This window comes from Rhinoderma darwinii, chromosome 1 (genome assembly GCF_050947455.1).
Source record: "Rhinoderma darwinii isolate aRhiDar2 chromosome 1, aRhiDar2.hap1, whole genome shotgun sequence".
In the NCBI taxonomy this organism is placed as follows: Eukaryota; Metazoa; Chordata; class Amphibia; order Anura; family Rhinodermatidae; genus Rhinoderma; species Rhinoderma darwinii.
The window spans coordinates 471,483,252-471,504,768 of record NC_134687.1 but is presented as its reverse complement, the minus strand read 5'-3'; the positions used below and the strand labels follow the sequence as shown (position 1 = coordinate 471,504,768).

General features: G+C 43.6%; 1 protein-coding gene across 1 annotated transcript in view; it reads left to right on the top strand.

Annotated features, from left to right (window-relative positions):
• Positions 1-21,517, top strand: part of TMEM132B (transmembrane protein 132B) — a 690,505-nt gene that overhangs the window by 631,056 nt on the left and 37,932 nt on the right. The window contains exon 6 of the mRNA XM_075833460.1: positions 1,775-1,980. Within this exon, the coding sequence (XP_075689575.1) occupies positions 1,775-1,980 (206 nt within the window). The remainder of the gene's footprint in view (positions 1-1,774; positions 1,981-21,517) is intronic.

Below are 21,517 nucleotides of genomic sequence, written 5' to 3'. Positions count from 1 at the left end.
AGCTGTCTAGACAGGCGGGTACCGTAGTGATTATGGGAGATTTTAATTACCGGGATATTAATTGGTGTCATGGTTCGGCTTCGACTGCAAAGTGAGACATTTCCTCAACCTGTTGCAGGAAAATTTTATGGGCCAGTTTGTGGAAGTCCCGACTAGAGGTGAAGCTCTGTTGGATCTGGTCATTTCTAATAATGCAGAGCTTGTTGGGAACGTCAATGTTCGTGAAAACCTCGGTAACAGTGATCACAATATAGTTATATTTTACCTATACTGTAAAAAACAAACACAGGCTGTGAGGGCAAAAACACTTAATTTTAAGAAAGCGAATTTCCCCAGGATGAGGGCTGCAATTCAGGATATAGACTGGGAAGAACTCATGTCAAATAATGGTACAAATGATAAATGGGAGATCTTAAAATCTACTTTGGGTAATTATAGTGCAAAAATTTATTCCTATAGGTAACAAATATAAACGACTAAAATTAAACCCCACATGGCTTACACCTTCTGTAAAAATGGCAAAACATGACAAAAAAGGGCAATTGAAAAATACAAATCTGAGGGTACAGCTGTAGCCTTTGTAAATTATAAAGAGCTTAATAAAATCTGTAAAAAGGTAATAAAATCAGCAAAAATGCAAAATAAAAGGCAGGAGGCCAAGGATAGTAAAACAAATCCCCAAAAATTCTTCAAGTATGTAAATGCAATAATGCCAAGGTCTGAACATGTAGGACCCCTAAGTAGTGGTAAAGGGGAGCTGGTCACATGGGATCAAGAGAAGGCAGAGTTACTAAATGGGTTATTCAGCTCTGTATATACAACAGAAGAAAGAGCAGTTGATGTAGCCGGTGCCAGTGCTGTTAATATATCAGTTGATATACTGAATTGGATGAATGTAGATATGGTGGAAGCTAAATTAAATAAAATAAATGTGCACAAGGCCCAGGACCAGATGGGTTACACCCTAGGGTTCTTAAAGAGCTTAGTTCAGTTATTTCTGTCCCCCTTTTCATAATATTTAGAGATTCTCTAGAGACTGGTATAGTGCCAAGGGACTGGCGCAGGGCAAATGTGGTGCCTATTTTCAAAAAGGGCTCTAGGTCTTCCCCGGGTAATTATAGACAAGTAAGTTTAACATCCATCGTGGGGAAAATGTTTGAGGGGCTATGGAGGGACTATATACAGGATTATGTGACAAAAAATAGTATTACAAGTGACAGCCTACACGGTTTTACTAAGGACAGAAGTTGTCATATTCGCTCCTATGTGTAGAAATTTTTTCCTTCCCTTTTCCCATCCCTTGGTTGAAATGTGTCTTTTTTCAACCGCACTAACTATGTAACCTCCTCCTTCCCCCTTGTTGACTGTCATGACTAATTATGTAACAAAAAGGTATTACGATTTTAGCAAATAAAACGTATTTAGTGTATAATGAAAAGTTACAACTTTCAATATACTTTCTGTATTAATTCCTCACGATTTTCAAGATATCTGCTTGTATTCATTTAATGGGATCCATCATTGTTTGCTTCCAGGGGATAAAAGTCAGTCCTGGTCTTCTGGTGGACACCCAGATGCACATAATCTTACAAGACACAACTCTGATAACTGTACTGTAACTCTAACGTTCCCATTGAATGGAAACTTGCATTATACAATGAATAAGCTTAATTTGCAGAAAACTTAATACACCTTTATTAATTAAATTTTATCTTGTCTCAGACACCTGTATAAATACTAAATAAATAATGAATATTTATTTTCTTACATTTAGGTTTCTAACAAATGTGACTCAGTTTTTGTAAACGGCAAAGAAATGAAAAGTAAAGTGGACACCATTGTAAATTTCACATACCAGCACATAACCACCCAGCTAGAAGTCACGGTCTGGGCTCCACGACTTCCACTTCAAATTGAAATATCTGACACTGAATTGAGCCAGATCAAGGGTTGGAGAATTCCAGTGTCTGTTAATAAACGGTGAGTAGGTAACTGTGGCTATTCAATAGCTAAAGCTCTGTTAGATATGTCTGTACCCTTAAAGCGGATCTGTCAGGCCTTTTATGGTACCCTGTCTGAGGGCCTTATAGGAAATAGGGGGAGACGCTGGGCTCAGAGATATATTGTTTTCTATGGATTGATTTAGTATTTTCATGTAAAAAGATGTTTAAATTCTGGAAGGACTCATTAAGAAAGCCTGTGAGTCCTGCTTACCCCACCCACACAGAGTGATTGATAGCTTTTTGTGTATGAGTGTGTATGCAGAAAGAGATGTCAATTACATAGGGATAGGGAGGGGGCAGAATTCGCAGGCTTTTTCTATGTGCACTGCCGAAATGTAAACAACTTTTTACATGAAGATACTGATACAAAATGCTGAAATCGTTAGATGACTGCGCTCAAGCAGTTCACCCTCTATCCTATACTGGTCACAGATAGGAAAGCCCAGGACACATTACAGAGTCGTTTTAACCTGGTAAGTAATATGTGATGTGGTAGAAACAACATTCACTGCCTTATTGGTTGTTGTAGGAGTGGAGATCAATATACTCCATCAACCCTGGTGTGCAGCAAGCCCTTGGTTCCGTCAGTGATATATGCAGATCACTGATATTTCATTTTTCTGAAAATGTCAATTTTCTCTATCACATTTTAATTCCCCAGTCCCAGTGGCGGATCATCATTAGGACATTTTGGGTGGCTGCCCAGGGCCCGAGGCTTCCGGGGGGCCGATGGCCGCCCAATGTACAATGCAGTTTTGTCACGTTTTTGGGGCGATTTTGCTGGGAATCGTGGAAAAAAAGCGACAAAACTGCATTGTGTATGTAATCCAAAAGGACCTTAAGACCTAAGGTCACATGACTTTATCATTGCAGTTTTTACTACTGTTTAGAGACCTGCAGGTCACATGACCGCAGGTCCTAGAACAGCAGCAAGACTCCAGAGAGAAGACTGAGGTGGGCTGCTAGGTAAGTATAAGGGGATGGATTTGTTTAAGGGGTCTTGGTTCTGTATTTAGCGGGTCTGTTCTGGGGTCTGTATTTAGGGGGTTTGGTCTTGGATCTGTATTTAGCAGGTCTCGTTTGGGGTCTGTATTTAGGAGGGCTGTATTAGTTTAAGGGGTCTGGAGTTTGTATTTAGGGGGTCTGTATTAGTTTAAGGGGTCTGGGGTCTGTATTTAGGGGGTCTGGGGTCTGTATTTAGGGGACCTGATCTGTGGTCTGTATTAGTTTAGGGGTCTTTATTTAGGGGTCTGTATTTTAGGAGTCTGGTCTGGGGATTGTATTAGTTTAGGGGGTCTGGTCTGGGATCTGTATTACCTAAGGGAGTCAGGTATGGGGTCATTATTAGTGTAGGGGGTCAGGTCTGGTGTCTGTATTTAGAGGTCTGGTCCGAGGTCTGTATTTATTTAGGGTGCTTGTTCTGATGTCTGTATTTGTTTAGGTGTCTAGTCTGGGGACTGCAATAGTTTAGAAAGTCTGGGGTCTGTATGTATTCTAGGATCTAGTCTGGGGTCCAAATTTATTAGACTGAGTAAAAGGGGTTGTCCGGGTCATTGATAACTCCTTTAATGTATGGTCCTGGGCCTTGGTATCTGACTTTTTGTGTTGCTATAGAGCCTGGAAATGGCTGCAAAAGCGAGGAGCAAAAATGTCTCATCAGGAGAAGCCGCCATAACAGTCTGTGTCAGATGGAGAAGAAAAAGAGAACGACTCCCATCAGAGAAGACATCACTTGTGAGTCACTTTATCTATATAGGATCTGTCCCCTCTCCTGACATGTCTGTTGTAGGAAATCCTTGTATTCTACATAAAGTCTTTGTGTACCCAGGACTAATAGACAAATGCGTGTTACCATTGCAATTGTCAAGAGGATATGTCCCTACACAGTGTGATACTGTTAGCGATGGTTGGAGACTGTCAGTATGTAGGGACACAGCCCTTTGACAAAGTGAATCGTAACACCCATTTGTCAATGCTCGCACAGAAAGGTGGTGTTTACTATAGACACGGGAGAGCGGCGGTGGGGAAGGGGGGCCCATGTTTGTTGGACAGCCCAGGGCCTATGGTCTACTTAATCCTCCACTGCCTAGTCCTCCCAAATGATCTAAATTCGATGCTGTAAACTCTGTGGGGGTTCAGGAGTTGCGGCCATAATATGGATGGTAAAATGGTGCTGTATTATGGCCATGGGAAACCAACATTACACTGCTCACAAATAAAACACCATAATATCCAAACAGTGTCAGTTTATTACTGTATGTTGAACATCTCTTACTTTATTCATGGGGACAATAGCAAGCAAAAATATTTAACCCGTTAGTGACCGCCAATACGCCTTTTCACGGCGGCCACTAATGGGCCAGAGGCATTGCCTAGCAGATGCATGTCCGTTTTAAACTGCAATACAAAAGTATTGCAGTGTATTATAAAAGAGATCGAATGATCGCATATTAAAGTCCCCTAGTGGGACTAGTAAAAAAAAAGTTCAATAAAGTTAATAAAAACAAAATGTGAAAAAAAAAATGAAAAACCCACTTTTTCCCCTTACAAACTGCTTTACTATTAAAAAAACAAAATAAAGCAAAAAAGCTACACATATATGGTATCGCCACGTCCATAACGACCCTGACTATAAAGCTATTACATTATTTAACCCGCACGGTAAACGCCGTAAAAAATAAAATAAATAACATTGTAAAAATTGCTGTTTTCTGTGAATCCCGCCTTAAAAAAAATGTGATAAAAAGTGTTCAAAAAGTCGCATCTACTCAAAAATTGTACCAATAAAAACTACAAGTCGTCCCGCAAAACAAAAGCCCTCATACAACTGCATTGGCGGAACAATAAAAAAAGTTATGGCTCTTCAAATATGGATACACAAAAATAAATAATTTTGAAAAAAAAGTGTTTTTATTGTGTAAAAGTAGTAAAACATAAAAATCTATACAAATTTGGTATCGTTGCAATTGTAACAACCCGCTGAATAAAGCTAATGTGTTATTTATAGCACATGGTAAACGGCGTAGATTTAGGACGCAAACAAGTGTGGCAAAATTTCAGTTTTTTTCTTTTCCCCCCTAAAAAAAAGTTAATAAAAGTTAATTAATAAATAATATGTAGCCCAAAATGATGCTATTATAAAGTACAACTGGTCCCGCAAAAAACAAGACCTTATACGGCTATTTCGACTCAAAAATAAAAAAGTTAGAGCTCTTGGAATGCGACGATGGAAAAACTTAATAAATAACTTGGGCATTAAAGAGGCTCTGTCACCAGATTTTCAAACCCCTATCTCGTATTGCAGCAGATCGGCGCTGCAATGTAGATTACAGTAAAGTTTTTTGTTTTTTTTTCAAAAACGAGCATTTTTGGCCAAGTTATGACCATTTTTATATTTATGCAAATGAGCCTCTCTTAAGTACAACTGGGCGTGTTTAAAGTTAAGTCCAAGTGGGCGTGTATTGTGTGTGTACATCTGGGCGTTTTTACTTGTTTTACTAGCTGGGCGTTGTGAATAGAAGTGTATGATGCTGACGAATCAGCATCATCCAGTTCTCTTCGTTAACACCCAGCTTCTGGCAGTGCACAGACACACAGCGTGTTCTCGAGAGATCACGCTGTGACGTCACTTCCTGCCCCAGGTCCTGCATCGTGTCGGACGAGCGAGGACACATCGGCACCAGGCGACAGAGGCTACATCGACTTACCTGCAAACGCCGATGCTGCTGCAGAATCAACTGTAGCCTCTGGTGCCGATGTGTCCTCGCTCGTCCGACACGATGCAGGACCTGGGGCAGGAAGTGACGTCACAGCGTGATCTCTCGAGAACACGCTGTGTGTCTGTGCACTGCCAGAAGCTGTGTGTTAACGAAGAGAAGTGGATGATGCTGATTCGTCAGCATCATATACTTCTATTCACAACGCCCAGCTAGTAAAACAAGTAAAAACGCCCAGATGTACACACACAATACACGCCCACTTGGACTTAACTTTAAACATGCCCAGTTGTACTTAAGAAAGGCTCATTTGCATAAATATAAAAATGCTCATAACTTGGCCAAAAATGCTCGTTTTTGAAAAAAAACAAAAACGTTACTGTTATCTACATTGCAGCGCCGATCTGCTGCAATACAAGATAGGGGTTTGAAAATCTGGTGACAGAGTCTCTTTAAGGTTTAAAATAGGCTTGTCATTAAGGGGTTAACCGAGGGCAAACATAGTGGTCTTACTGCTAAATTCCTCTGTTCCTCCAGAATGAATGTGTGTCCTCCTTGCCCAACTGATCTTTTTTTATTGTTATATTCAATACTCGAAAGTCTCTTTATGTATTTTAGTAAGTACTAAGACAGGTGTGACTTACTTATAATAATCCCCTTGTTATTAAAATTTAGGGATTATATATGTTACCGATTTAGAAGTGTTAAAATAAGCCTCCAATGTCCTCCCACAGCTTTATATTTCCTTCTTTAGAAGAAGTGCATCAATTAAAACTTACCTAATGATAGAAGCAATGCAAATTCTGAAAATATTTGAAAGCAACGTTTTACCACATTTGTAATAGAAAAGAGAATGTTTATGTGTTTACTAACTCCTGTGCATCTTGGTTTTCCAGAGGTTTGAAGTAAAATAACCTGGAAACCAGATTATGACAATGTTCTATGAGCAATTTTGATGATCTTGCTGACAGTTATAATATGAAGACATAACTAGAGGACAACAGAAATGATCAGATTATAATTTGAGAGTTCTGTCAAATGTGCAACTGTATATCATGGTATAGTTACATATAATGTTTTCCAACTTTCTAATATACTTTGTGAGGACTTTGCAAGTGAACACTGTTAAACTCAGAAGCTGAAATGGTCGTAGCCACACAACTGGGAGTGTGTAACAATGTAGCTATCACGTTGGGTTCATGGACCCACACGGCCGTACCTCCTTGGTGGTATGGCAGCTGGCCAACAGGGCACAGGTCAGAGTCTATAGTTCATATAGGGTACCTGTGGCAGCTCGGACAGTAGCAAGGCAGGCTTGGCTGGAACTAGGCAGCAGGTAGACGTCAGGCGTGGAGTAGCAGGACAGGCGTGGTATACAGCACAGCACGGCAACAGCTCAACACGGCACTAGATCAGGATACAGGTTACAGGATACAGGAACAGGGAACACTGGGAGCAGGAAACACTAGGGGACCATTTGCAAGACAAACTTAGGATACGACAACAACGGGGCTGAGACCTTCTTATAGCCCAGGGTGCTGAGGGAGCAATCGGCACAATCTCCCACATGTATGTGCTCTGGCTTCTTGAGTCTGGACTGAGCTCTCGAGCGCACCCTGGTGGTCACGGTGGAACAGGACGGCCGTATGTGCAAACATCTCTGGATAGAAGGGAGTCGACTGGATGGAAGGAGTTCGTGGTCAGGGACCACAGACGATACAGTTTCCCCCTCTCTTACGCCCCCTCCTCTTGGGACCAGAAAGAGAGAGAAACCTCTTAATGAGGGTAGGAGCATTGAGATTCTCTTCTGGCTCCCAGGACCTCTCTTCTGGACCAAACCCATTCCAATCTACTAAATAAAAGGTTCTTCATCTTACTTTTTTAATGTCCAGGATCTCCTTAACCTCGAAGGTGTCTGAAGGACCGCTGGAGGCAACCGCAGGGCTAGGAGTCTTGGTAAAGCGGCTCATAACCACCAGCTTCAGGAGGGAGACATGGAAGGAGTTGGGGATCTTGAGGGTAGGAGGCAGCCGAAGCTTGTAGACGACAAGGTTGATCTGCTGTAGGATCACGAAGGGTCCGAGGAACCTGGGAGCAAATTTGTACGACGGCACCCTCAGTCGAATATTCCTGGAGGACAGCCTGACCTTTGTGCCAGGAAGAAACTGAGGAGGTTCTCTTCTCCTTGTGTCCACCTTTTGTTTCATGTGGTCGACTGCCGGCAGGATGGAGGATCGAGTCTGCGGCCAGATCTGCAGAAAGTCCCTAGAAGCCATGTCAGCAGCTGGTACCTCGGACGTATCAGGCACCGGGAGAGGAATTTGTGGGTGTTTTCTGTGTGGACTCGCTGGTGTGATTGTTGTAAAAGAATTCAGCCCACAGAGAAAAAGTGGCGTAAGTAGTTCTCAAAGATCTGATTGATCATCTCGACCTGACCATTGGAATGAGGATGGTAGGCCGAGGAAAATCCAACTTTACACCTAGGAGTCCGCAGAGGGCTCTCTAGAACTTCGAGGTGAACTGAACCCCCCGATCAGACACAATATGCTGCGGTAAGCCGTGCAGGTGGAAGATGTGTTGGATGAACAGCTTGGCCAGTAGAGGAGCAGAAGGAAGACCGGTCAGAGGAACGAAGTGGGCCATCTTCGAAAATCGATCCACCACCACCCAGACAGCACTGCATCCAGCAGAGAGAGGCAGTTCAGTAATAAAGTCCATAGCTATATGCTGCCAGGGAGCATCGGGCACAGGCAATGGCTGGAGCAGGCCAGCAGGTCTGGAGTGAGCGACCTTGTTAGCTGCACACACTGAGCAGGACGAAACAAAGTCCAAAATGCCCTTTGGCACTGTGGGCCACCAGAAATGACGGGCAATCAGATCTCGGGTTTTACGGGTCCCCACGTGACCTGCTTGTCTAGAGGAGTGTCCCCAGCGGAGGACTCTCCCTCGGTCAGCCAGGCGCACAAAAGTCCTCCCTGGAGGAATGTCCCCAACTTGCAGGGGATTGACGGAGACAATGCAAGACGGATCAATAATGTTCCGTGGCATCTCCATGGTGTCCTCTGTCTCGAAAAACCTGGACAAGGCATCGGCCCTCACATTCTTGTCGGCCGGGCGATACTGGAGCTCAAACTGGAACCTGGTAAAGTACAGCGACCAGCTGGCCTGACGAGGATTCAGCCGTTGGGCTGTCTGGAGATAGGTGAGATTCTTGTGGTCCGTAAAAATCAGGATGGGATGAGCTGCGTCCTCAAGTAGATGTCTCCACTCCTCCAGGGCCAACTTGATGGCCAGTAACTCCCGATCCCCAATCGAGTAGTTGCGTTCTGCGGAAGAGAAGAGCTTAGAGAAATATCCACATACCATAGACTTGCCCTTGGAACCTCTCTGGAACAGGAGTGCACCACCACCGACAGAGGATGCGTCCACCTCCAGCGAGAATTGTAGAGAAATGTCGGGATGATGGAGGATAGAAGCTGACGTGAAGGCACTCTTCAGGCTATTGAATGGGGACTGTGCCTCAGGAGTCCACACCTTGGCGTTCATGCCCTTCTTAGTGAGGTCAGAGATAGGAGAAGTCAGTGAGGAGAAGTTTGGAATAAACTGTCTGTAAAAATTGGCGAATCCCTTGAGGGCCGGGCCATTCCAGAATGGACTTTACCTTTTTAGGATCCATCTTGAGACCTCTATTAGAGACAATGTAGCCGAGGAAGGGCAGGGCATCCTTTTCAAACACGCACTTCTCCATTTTAGCGTACAGACGATTTTCTCTTAACCGCAGCAAAACTTGACGGACATGTCTCTGATGAGTCACAGGATCTGGAGAAAAAAATCTTATCAAGATAGACCACAACACAAACATAGAGGAGGTCACGGAAAATTTAATTAACAAACTCCTGGAAGACCGCGGGAGCATTACACAGGCTGAAGGGCATTACGAGATACTCATAGTGTCCCTCACGGGTGTTAAATGCAGTCTTCCATTCGTCACCCTGCCGAATCCGGATTAGGTTGTAAGCCCCACGCAGGTCTAGTTTGGAAAAATGTTTGGCATCACATATACGATCAAATAATTCAGAGATCAGCGGCAACGGATATTTATTCTTCACCGTGATTTGGTTGAGACCCCGGTAGTCAAGGACGCAGGGAGGCATCCTTTTTCTTGATGAAGAAGAACCCGGCTCCTGCCGGGGAGGAAGATTTCCGTATGAAGCCCCTCTCCAAGTTCTCCTTAACGTAGGTGGACATGGACAGAGTCTCTGGCAAGGAGAGAGGATATATCATACCACGGGGAAGGGATGCACCAGGGATCAGCTTGATAGGACAGTCATACGCCCAGTGTGGGGGCAGTGTCTCCGCCTCCCTTTTGCTGAAGACGTCCAAAAATGCAGCATAATGACCAGGCAATCCTGCCAATGATCGAGGTAGAGAAGGCTGGACCGAACGAATCTGCACCAGGCATCGGCTGTGACACTCGGGACCCCACTGGAGAACCTCTCCAGAGTTCCAGTCCAGGACTGGGGCATGTAGTCGGAGCCAAGGCAGACACAGCAGCACAGGGTTAACGGCCTTGGACAGGGCATAGAATGGTAGAAGTTCGGAGTGGAGAGGCCCTACTTGGAGCCTCAGCGGCTTGGCCACAGCTATAACTGGGTCTGGCAGAGGTAGTCCATTTACTGATGCAACCATCAACGGTCTCTCCAGAGGGGTAGTAGGTAATTGTAGAAGGTCCACCAAGTCTCTACAAATGAAATTAGCAGCGGATCCAGAGTCCAGATACGCAAGGACCTTATGCATTTTCTCACAGGACACTATGGTCACGGGTACGGACAACTTAGATGGGAGTCCTTCTTTACCCAAGGTTGTCTCTCCTACCAACCCTAGGCTTTGAGGCTTTTGGGGACACAGACGCACAAGATGGCCTTCGAGGCCGCAATAAAGACAAAGTTCCGAGTCTTTGCGTCTGGGTTGTCTCTCCTGGGTAGATAGCTTACATTGGCCCATCCTCACAGACTCCTGAGGAGGATCGACATCTGAGGACGGCAGGGGTTGCTGCAAGGTAAGGGCCAGACTAGGAGGGCCTCCCTCTCGACGAAACTCTTGGAGCAATTCTCGGAGCCTTCTATTAATCCGGGCAGCCAGGAGGATGAGGTCATCCAGGCTAGACGGCAGGTCTCGAGCGGCAAGTTCGTCTTTAATCTTAGGAGACAGTCCATGCCAGAATGTAGCCACCAGGGCCTCATTGTTCCACAACAGTTCTCCTGCCAGGGCGCGGAAGTGGATGGCGTACTCGCCCAGAGAGATGTCTCCTTGGCGTAGGTTCAGCAAGGAAACCGCAGCAGAAGAGACTTGTTCAGTCTCCTCAAACTCCATGCAAAATGTCCAGAGGAACCCCTGGAAGTCATGGGTCTCTAGTCCTTGTCTCTCCCAGATAGGGTTCGCCCATGCAAGGGCCTTGCCAGTAAGAAGAGAGATGATGAAAGCGACCCTTGCGCCTTCAGACGAAAATGCCCTTGAATACAGGCTGAAGTGGATCTGGCACTGGTTTAAAAATCCATGACAGGAACTTGCGTCTCCATCATAGCAGTCTGGAAGTGCCAAAAAAAAACGAGGATCAACACTGCCAGGAGGTGTAGTCTGAGGAACAGTACTGCCAGGAGGTGTAGTCGGTGGAACGGCAGCTCGTGCCTCCTGCCGACATGCGAAAATGTTCAAGGCTTGGAGGAGTTGGTCCTGTCGAGACCGGAGGTCTAGCATATCCACCCGCATCTCTTGTGACTTCGTCATGGTCTTGAATCGACCAGCGGGGTCCATGGCCTAAGCGTACTGTCACGTAGGGTTTGTGGACCCACAGGGCCGTACCGCCTTGGCGGTATAGAAGCTGGCCAACAGGGCGCAGGTCAGAGTCTATAGTTCATATAGGTTACCTGTGGCAGCTCGGACATTAGCAAGTCAGGCTTGGCTGGGACTAGGCAGCAGGTAGACGTCAGGTGTGGAGTAGCAGGACAGGCTTGGTATACAGCACAGCACGGCAACAGCTCAACACGGCACTAGATCAGGATACAGGTTACAGGATACTAGAACAGGGAACAATGGGAGCAGGAAACACCAGCGGACCATTTGCAAGACAAACTTAGGATATGACAACAAGGCTCAGGCGTGGGAGGAAGGGGCTGAAACCTTATTATAGCGCAGGGTGCTCCGGGAGCAATCAGCACAATCTCCCACATGCGTGCGCTCTGGCGTCTTGAGTCTGGACTGAGCTTGTGAGCGCACCCTGGTGGTCATTGTGGAACAGGACGGCCGTATGTGCAAACATCTCTGGAGAGAAGGGCGTCGACTGGATGGAAGGAGTTTGTGGTCAGCGACCACGGACGCTATAGTAGCAGTATAGTTAAAAGCTGATGGTGCTGAATTTAGCTTACAGAAGATAACATAGACTGATACATTGCAATAAACTCTAAGACCCAGATTTACTAAGACTGGCATTCCCCCTTCAGATCACGTTTACGTCCTACGTTTAGCTTCTACGTCTGGAAAGCTATCAACGTACATTCTAAAGGTGTCCATATCGGCTCCATTAGCCCAACAGAGGCCAAAAGAGTGTCCTTTTGGCCTACGTCAGGCTGGTATACGTCAGTATACTTTTTTTGAAGAGTGTAAAAGCGTATACATAGCGGTAACCCTATGGGTGATGGATGCCACTGTATGGCACCCATATCTGTTAAACGGATATGTTGGAGAGTTCATTAGAGTTCATTGTTGCATCTGATCAAATGGAGAAATGTTTGTTTATATTGCTACGCCTCAATTTCTTTATTTATGCTTTTGTAACATAGTTAATATTAAATGTAAGTAAACTGTCTTTATTTGTACATTTTTCCCAATGTACTTATTGTCTATAGTTAATATAGGTTACCTGTGACAGCTCGGACATTAGCAAGTCAGGCTTGGCTGGGACTAGGCAGCAGGTAGACGTCAGGTGTGGCTTTTCATTTTTTTTATGTATTTATAAGAATACTGGGATTACATAAGGAAAAATGTTTTTCTAGTCGAAAAGCTATACTAGATACAGGTGCCAGAAATTGAGTATCAAGTAAAAATCCAATACATATACAGCTTTCCCAGGGCCGGAATCCCTGTCCAGATCGCTTCCGATACTCTGGACATGGATTCTGGCATTGTAATGGCCAGTTCACACTGAGTTTTTTTGACTCGTTTTTTGATGCGAAAAAAAACTGATTTCAGTGGGAGGCAGAGAAAGCGTATTTCGTGGCATTTTATGCCTGCAGCGCTCAATGGCCGCGTGCGAAAAACGCTGCAAAAACGCCGCGAAAATCAGCGTGCAGGCAGAGGAAAATCTGCCTCAAAATTTCAAATGGAATTTTGAGGCAGATTTTCCTCCTGCAAAAAACTCTGTTTTATTTTATATAGTATCGAGTATAAGCGCAACGCGTAGAAATCCACGCACTTACATGCCTTGGCATGCTATCAATGAGGTTATTAATGGTTGTCTGAGAAATTTTATGCCACACCGAATGCTCTTGGCACGCAAATCATCAAGTTTTGCTCCTGGTAGCTCCCTTTGCAATTGTCAATCAATGATGTTGCAGAGGTGCTTGATGGGAGACACGTCTAGAGACACTGCAGGCCATGGTAGCACTTTTAGACCACGAAGGCTGCTCACAGTAGCACGAGCAACATGCGGTCTGACGTTGTCCTGTTGAAAAACGGCTTCTGAGACACTTTGGAGAAAAGGCCGTACCAATGTTTCCACGACCAAATCAATGTAATGCCAAGCTGTTGGTGTACCTGAAATGAAGACTAGATGTGTCCGGCTACCGTGCTCTATGCCACCCCACACCAGAGGACCTGTGTGACAAACCCTTGTGAAGGCCCCTTCATGGCGTTGCACACGTGGTCTCCATACCAATCTCTGGTTATCATTGCGTTTGAGATAAAAGCGGGACTCATCGTTGAAGAGGATAGACCTCCATTGTTATCTTGCTGTGCAGCATAATAGCCTTTGAGAGCGGTGGCGTGTGGTTAATGGAACACCTCTAGCTGGACTTCTGGATCATAGTCCAATGTCTTGCAAATGCCTTCTGATGGTTTTTGTCTACACTGGTTGCTGCCCTAGGCTTGGGATGTGACGTTCAATTTCACTTGCAGTAGAGAATGCGCTATTCTTCCAATCCGTCCGTGAAGAGGTTCGTCTCCACACACCTCTTACTGTCATTCCCTTCCATTGTTGTTCTCCCAACCTTCGGGACTCGCAACGTTGAACAGAGCTGACATCATGGCATAGGCGCGTAGCGATCTGCCAGAGTGATAAAACAAGGTCTCTCAGTTTGCGACAAGAGGCGATAACTAGCACATCGACGAACAGGAGACATCGCACAATCATCTCACACCACTTGATGCGATGTTTGAGGTTTCATGTTACATAGTTAATACGGTTGAAAAAAGACACATGTCCATCAAGTTCAACCAAGGAAAGGGAAGGGAAAAATTTCTACACATTGACATAGGAGCTAATATTTTTTTGTTCTAGGAAATTATCTAAACCTTTTAAAGCCATCTACTGTAGCTACTGTTACCACCTCCAGCGGTAGACTATTCCATAGATTCACAGTTCTCACAGTAAATAAGGCTTGTCGCCTCTACAGATTGAACCTTTTTTTCTCCAGACATAGGGAGTGCCCCCTTGTTTTTTTAGGGGTTTTAAATGGAACAGGATTTCACCATATTCTTTGTAAGCGCCATTCGTATATTTATATAAATTAATCATGTCCCCCTTAGTCATCTCTTTTCAATGCTAAATAGGTTTCAATTCTTTTAATCTTTCCTCATAACTTAGATTCTCCATATTAGCTTCGTTGCTCTTCTTTGTATTTTTTCCAACTCCAGTGCATCCTTTCTATGAACTGGAGCCCAAAATTGAACTGGACATTCTAGATGAGGCCTCACTAATGTTTTGTAAAGTGGTAATATTATATCCCTGTCCCACGAGTCCATGCCTCTTTTAATACATGACAATATCTTGCTGGCCTTTGAAGCAGCTGATTGACATTGCATGCTGTTGTTTAGTTTATGATCTACAAGTACACCCAGATCCTTCTCAACAAGTGACTCCCCCAGTATAGCTCCCCCCTAGGACACATAATGCATGCCGATTGTTGACCACAACTCTCTGGATACGGTCCTTGAGCCAATTCTCAATCCAATTACAAACTATATTTTCTAAACCTATAGTCCTTAATTTACCCATTAGACGTCTATGAGGAACAGTGTCAAATGCCTTTGCAAAGTCCAAAAACACTATATCCACAGCGGCCCCTCTGTCTAGGCTTCTGCTCAACTCTTCATAAAAATAAATCAGGTTGGTTTGACAACTTCTGTCCTTAGTAAAACCATGCTGGCTGTCACTTATAATACTTTTTTTTGTCACATAATCCTGTGTAGAGTCCCTCAATAGCCACTCAAACATTTTCCCCACGATGGATGTTAAGCTTACTGGTCTATAATTACCTGGGGAAGACCTAGAGCCCTTTTTGAAAATAGGCACCACATTTGCCGTGTGCCAGTCCCTTAGCACTTTACCAGTCACAAGAGAATTTCTAAATATTTTGAAGAGGGGGACAGAAATAACTGAACTAAGCTCTTTAAGAACTCTAGAGTGTAACCCATCTGGTCCCAGGGCCTTGTGTACATTTATTTTATTTAACTTAGCTTGCACCATATCTACACTTAGCGAATTTAGTATGCAACTGCTATAGTAACAGCACTGACACCGGCTACATTAGCTGCTCTTTCTTCTGTTGTATATACACAGCTAAAGAACCCATTTAGTAACTCTGCCTTCTCTTGATCCCCTGTCACCAACTCCCCATTACCACTATTTAGGGGTCCTACATGTTCAGACCTTGGCTTATCATTTGTACCATTATTTGACATTATTTCTTCCCAGTCTATATCCTGAATTGCAGCCCTCATCCTGGGGAAATTGGCCTTCTTAAAATTAAGTGTATTTGCCCTCCCAGCCTGTGTTGGTTTTTTACAGTATAGGTAAAATATAACTATATTGTGATCACTGTTAGGCCCCATGCACACGACCGTATTTTTGTCCTCCCGTAAATACTGGCATAAATACGGGTCCTTTGTCACACGTATTCGACCCATATTGCACCAGTATTTACGGACCCGTGCCCGTAAATACGGGTCCGGTGTCATCCGTATTCCACCCGTATTTACGGGCATGTTTTTGGCTGCAAAATTGCACTGCACTAATCGGCAGCCGTTCTCTCTATCAGTGCAGGATAGAGAGAAGGGACAGCCCTTTCCGTAATAAAAGTAAAAGAAATTCATACTTACCTGACCGCTGCAGCCAGTGATTGGCCTGTGATTGGCTGCAGCGGTCACATGGGTCACATGGGCTGTAACGTCATCCCAGGAGGCCGGACTGGACGAAGAAGCAGGGAGTTCTGGGTAAGTATTAACGTCTTTTTTACAGCTTTATCTATATTGTGATCTGTAGCCACTGTCCAGGGTGCTGAAACAGTTACTGTCAATCGTTTAACTCTTTCAGCACCCTGGACAGTGACTATTTACTGACGTCGCCTAGCAACACTCCCGTAATTACGGGCGCACACACGTAGTCACCCGTAATTACGGGAGCCCCATAGACTTCTGAAATAGGACATGTTCTATCTTTTTCAACAGAATGGGCACCTTCCCGTAAGCATACGGGGAGGTACCCGTGGCCAATAGAAGTCTATGGGCCCGTAATTACGGGAGTTTTTACGGTCGTGTGCATGGGGCCTTACCGAGGTTTTCACGAACAGTGACATTCTACACAAGCTCTGTATTATTAGAAATGACCAGATCCAACAGAGCGTCAACTCTAGTCGGGTCTTCCACAAACTGGCCCATAAAATTTTCCTGCAACAGGTTGAGGAAATGTCTCCCCTTTGCAGTTGAAGCCGAACCATGACACCAATTAATATCCCTGTAATTAAAATCTCCCATTATCACTACAGTATCCTCCTGTGCTGCCTGCTCCATTTGTTTATATAGCTGATCATCCATCTCCCCAGTTATATTGGGGGGTCTATAGATTACACCACAAGTAATTTTTTCAGTGTTTACCTCCCTTTGTAATTCCACCCACAAGGTTTCAATCTCCTCACAATCTTCTCCCACTATTGTCTCTTTCACACTCGCCTTCATATCACTTCTCACATACAGAGATACACCACGAACTTTCCTATTTGCCCTGTCTTTCTGAAACAGTGTAAAACCCTGTAGATTTAAATCCCAGTCATGTGAAGAGTCTAGCCATGCTCAGCAACACCAACTATATATATATATAGAAAAAGTTTGGGAGGATTCCTCCAGCTCACCTTATCGCATGTATAGACTTGCACACGGATCCTCGTGTCGGCACACGCAAGAAGTCAGGAAAAAAGAAAGAGATGGATCCAGCGCTGTGTCCTTGAAATTGTATTTAAAAACGGAAACTATTTCCAAGTTTTAATGAAAAATGAATAAATATAAAAACAGGTAACATTGTAGATGGATATTCTCAAGAAAAATTCGTAGGATATGTGGCAGTGTGAGCGGTGCCTACGCGTTTCTGACGCATACAGCGTCCTTAGTCAGAAGCCATGACTAAGGACGCTGTATGCGTCAGAAACGCGTAGGCACCGCTCACACTGCCACATATCCTACGAATTTTTCTTGAGAATATCCATCTACAATGTTACCTGTTTTTATATTTATTCATTTTTCATTAAAACTTGGAAATAGTTTCCGTTTTTAAATACAATTTCAAGGACACAGCGCTGGATCCATCTCTTTCTTTTTTCCTATATATATATATCTTCCTCCAGTACGAAGGCCTCTAGCTCCAACATTTTGCTTGCTAGACCTCTGGCATTTGTGAACATACACTTTAACTTGCCTTTCAGTTTTTCACTTTCAGTATCAGAAATGTGATTATTTGACATTATTTGGGCATTTTTGTTTTTCACTGCTGTTTTGTAACAAAAGGATCTCTCTATCCTGTTGTCTAGTCCTCTCCCCACAGTCTGTTTCTCCCCCCAACAATTTAGTCTTGACCCCTCTCTAACCTAACTACCCCTTTAATTTTCTACATTGACCTCCCTCCTCAACTCTAGTTTAAATACTCCGCCACCCCAGCTAGAATTCTCTCCCCCAGCACAGCAGACCCTCTTCCATTTAGGTGCAAATCATCTGCAGAATACAGTTTGTACCCCAATGAATAGTCAGCTCCAGGAACCCAAAGCCTTCTCCTCTACACCAAGACTTAAGCCATGCGTTTAACTCCCTGAGCTCCCGCTGTCTTTCCTGTGATGCGCATGGCACAGGCAGTATTCCTGAGAATACAACCTTGGAGGTCCTTCCCTTCAGCTTGTAGCCTAGTTCTTTAAAATTAGTCTTAAAGGGAATGTGTCGCTAGAAATTATTATTTATTTTTTTTTTAGTTAAACTGTTAGTATATAAATGATTAAACATTGTTCTATTTTTTTTAATTTTTTCACAAGTCAGGAAATATTATAAATTAGATTCTAATTTATAAAATTTCCATGTGCTGGTCACTAGAGGGAGCAATTCCCAAAATTGCAGCATTGGCATGTGGTAAAGCAACCTCATTGCTTTATGCTGCAAAATTGGAGAAGACACACTCGCTCTAGCGTCCTCAAACAATCCCCCCTCCTTTCTCCTGGCTAGTGCCAGGAGGAAGGAGGGGGTTGAATGTTCAAACCTCCTACACTGTGTGTCGCCATTTTTTGAGCAAATGTACAGTGTAGGAGGATTAGATACAGTGGTAATCACACAGTATAACGCGAACATACACAAACATAACCTACCTGCTCCTTCCGCCGCCGCTCCGTCCGCTCCCTCCGTTCCTAGTCCTTGCTTCTAAACATATGGATGGAAGCCGCGACCGGAAGTAGTCATCTTACTGTCCGGCCGCGACTTCCAGTCCACATGAAAATGGCGCCAGATTTCGCTCGGCCGAAGACCTTCCTTTTGGACTGTGTGGGAGAGGCGACACCTTCCCTTTAAGGCTCCGACACCTACCATTTATTCTGTCATTTGTTCCTATATGGACCACGACAGCTACATCATTGCCAGCCCCTCCCAGTGATTTATCCACCACATGTCGAACCCTGGCACAGGGAGACAGCAAACCATTCGGTTGAGGCGGTCTTGGCGACAAATTATTCTATCCATCTTCCTGATTATAGAATCCCCTACAACTACTAATTGTCTTGCCTTACCTGCATTACCATCCCACAGACTACTAGCTGGGCTGTTCTCCCAGCTGTTAGGGAGATCAGTATCCACTAGGGCTGCCATTTCTGAGACTGACACCCTCGCATCATCACCCAATTTGGCAATTTTGCTTAGAATATCAGAAACAGGATTGGCCTTCCTTTTCTTGGTTCTCTTTCTTCTGCCCCTAACTACATTAACCCAGCTACTTGCCGGATCCTGCTGACCCACGTCTTCACCCTCCAGTTCTACCCCACTAACTGCTTGCTCAGTGAGCAGCATGCTCCACTCAAGATTGTCTATCGCCCTCAGTGTTGCATATTGCTCCTCCCGATCTCTAATTCGAGCTTCCAGGTGAGCAACATGCTCACATCTGCCACAGAGGTATTCACCTTGAACTCTGGCTCCATGCGTGTATACATATGGCAGAGTGTGCACTGAAGAAAACCTCAAACCTTGCTGTCCATTATCCCAGTAACAAAAAAACTGTGAACAATTGTTAATGTAAAAGAAAAGAAGAGTACTTACAGGGACTTTAACTCTTCTTTTTAACTCCGGTTTAGTAACTCCACTTGATATACAAACCAATTAATTTAGCAAGCCCAAAACAGAGCAAGCTCAACTGAGGCCTGCAGGCTAATTTATACCCCCTAGTCAGCTGTACTGCAGGACAGTAGCTAAGAAGGAAAAAAGGGTTTTAAATTGTCAGTTTTGCAAACTTCTATTAGCAAGCACTCAATTCATATATCACACACAGTATCCCATACTGTATGCCACACAAGAACACAGCAAGTCAATCCGGTTTAATAACTCCACTTAATATACAAACCACTTAATTTAGCAAGCAGAGCAAAAAAAACAGAGCAAAAAACTTTGCTTTCAATCTGGCTTTTATTCTCCTCCCACATGCCACAGATTGCAGCTAGGTGCTTATAACATTACGGCTTGTCCTTCTTGGTGTTGCAATTTCAATGTTGAGGAGTATCTATCTATCTATCTATCTATCTATCTATCTATCTATCTATCTATCTATCTATCTATCTATCTATCTATCTATCTATCATCTATCTATCTATCTAATCTATCTCTATACATATATATATATATATATATATATATATATATATATATATATATATATATATATATACTACCGTCAGAAGTTTAGGGTCACTCAGAAATTTCCTTATTTTTTAAAGAAAAGCACAGTTTTTTTCAATGAAGATAACATTAAATTAATCAGAAATACACTCTATACATTGTTAATGTGCTAAATGACTAATCTAGCTGCAAACGTCTGGTTTTTAATGCAAAATCTACATAGGTGCATAGAGGCCCATGTCCAGCAACCATCACTCCAGTGTTCTAATGGTACATTGTGTTTGCTAACTGTGTTAAAAGGCTAATGGATGATTAGAAAACACTTGAAAACCCTTGTGCAATTATGTTAGCACCGCTGTAAACTGTTTTGCTGTTTAGAGGAGCTATAAAACTGACCTTCCTTTGAGCTAGTTGAGAATCTGGAGCATTACATTTGTGGATTCGATTAAACTCTCAAAATGGCTAGAGTGGCAAAGAAAAAGCCATATCTGAGACTGGCTAATAAAAGGAAAACATTAATATAGGCAAAAGCACACAGATATTGGACAGAGGAAGATTGGAAAAATTGTTATGGATAGACGAATCGAAGTTTGAGGTGTTTGGATCACACAGAAGAACATTTATGAGATGCAGAACAACTGAAAAGATGCTGGAAGAGTGCCTGACGCAATCTGTCCAACATGGTGGAGGTAATGTGATGGTCTGGGGTTGCTTTGGTGCTGGTAAAGTGGGAGATTTGTACAAGGTAAAAGGGATTTTGAATAAGGAAGGCTATCACTCCATTTTGCAACGCCATGCCATACCCTGTGGACAGCGCTTGATCGGAGCCAATTTCATCCTACAACAAGACAATGACCCAAAGCACACCTCCAAATTATGCAAGAACTATTTAGGGAAGAAGCAGGCAGCTGTTATTCTATCTGTAATGGAGTGGCCAGCACAGTCACCAGATCTCAACCCCATAGAGCTGTTGTGTGAGCAGCTTGACCGTATGGTACGCAAGAAGTGCCCATCAAGCCAATCCAACTTGTGGGAGGGGCTTCTGGAAGCATGAGGTGAAATTTCTATCGATTACCTCAGCAAATTAGCAACTAGAATGCCAAAGGTCTGCAATGCTGTAATTGCTGCAAATGGAGCATTCTTTGACGAAAGCAAAGTTTGAAGGAGAAAATTATTATTTCAAATAAAAATCATTATTTCTAACCTTATATTTTCTAGTCATTTTGCAACTCACTTGATAAATATAAGTGTGAGTTTTCATGGAAAACACAAAATTGTCTGGGTGACCCCAAACTTTTTAACGGTAGTGTATATATATATATATATATATATATATATATATATATATATATATGGTCCTTTTATTTGGTTCTCCAGCCAATTTCTGGCACCTAT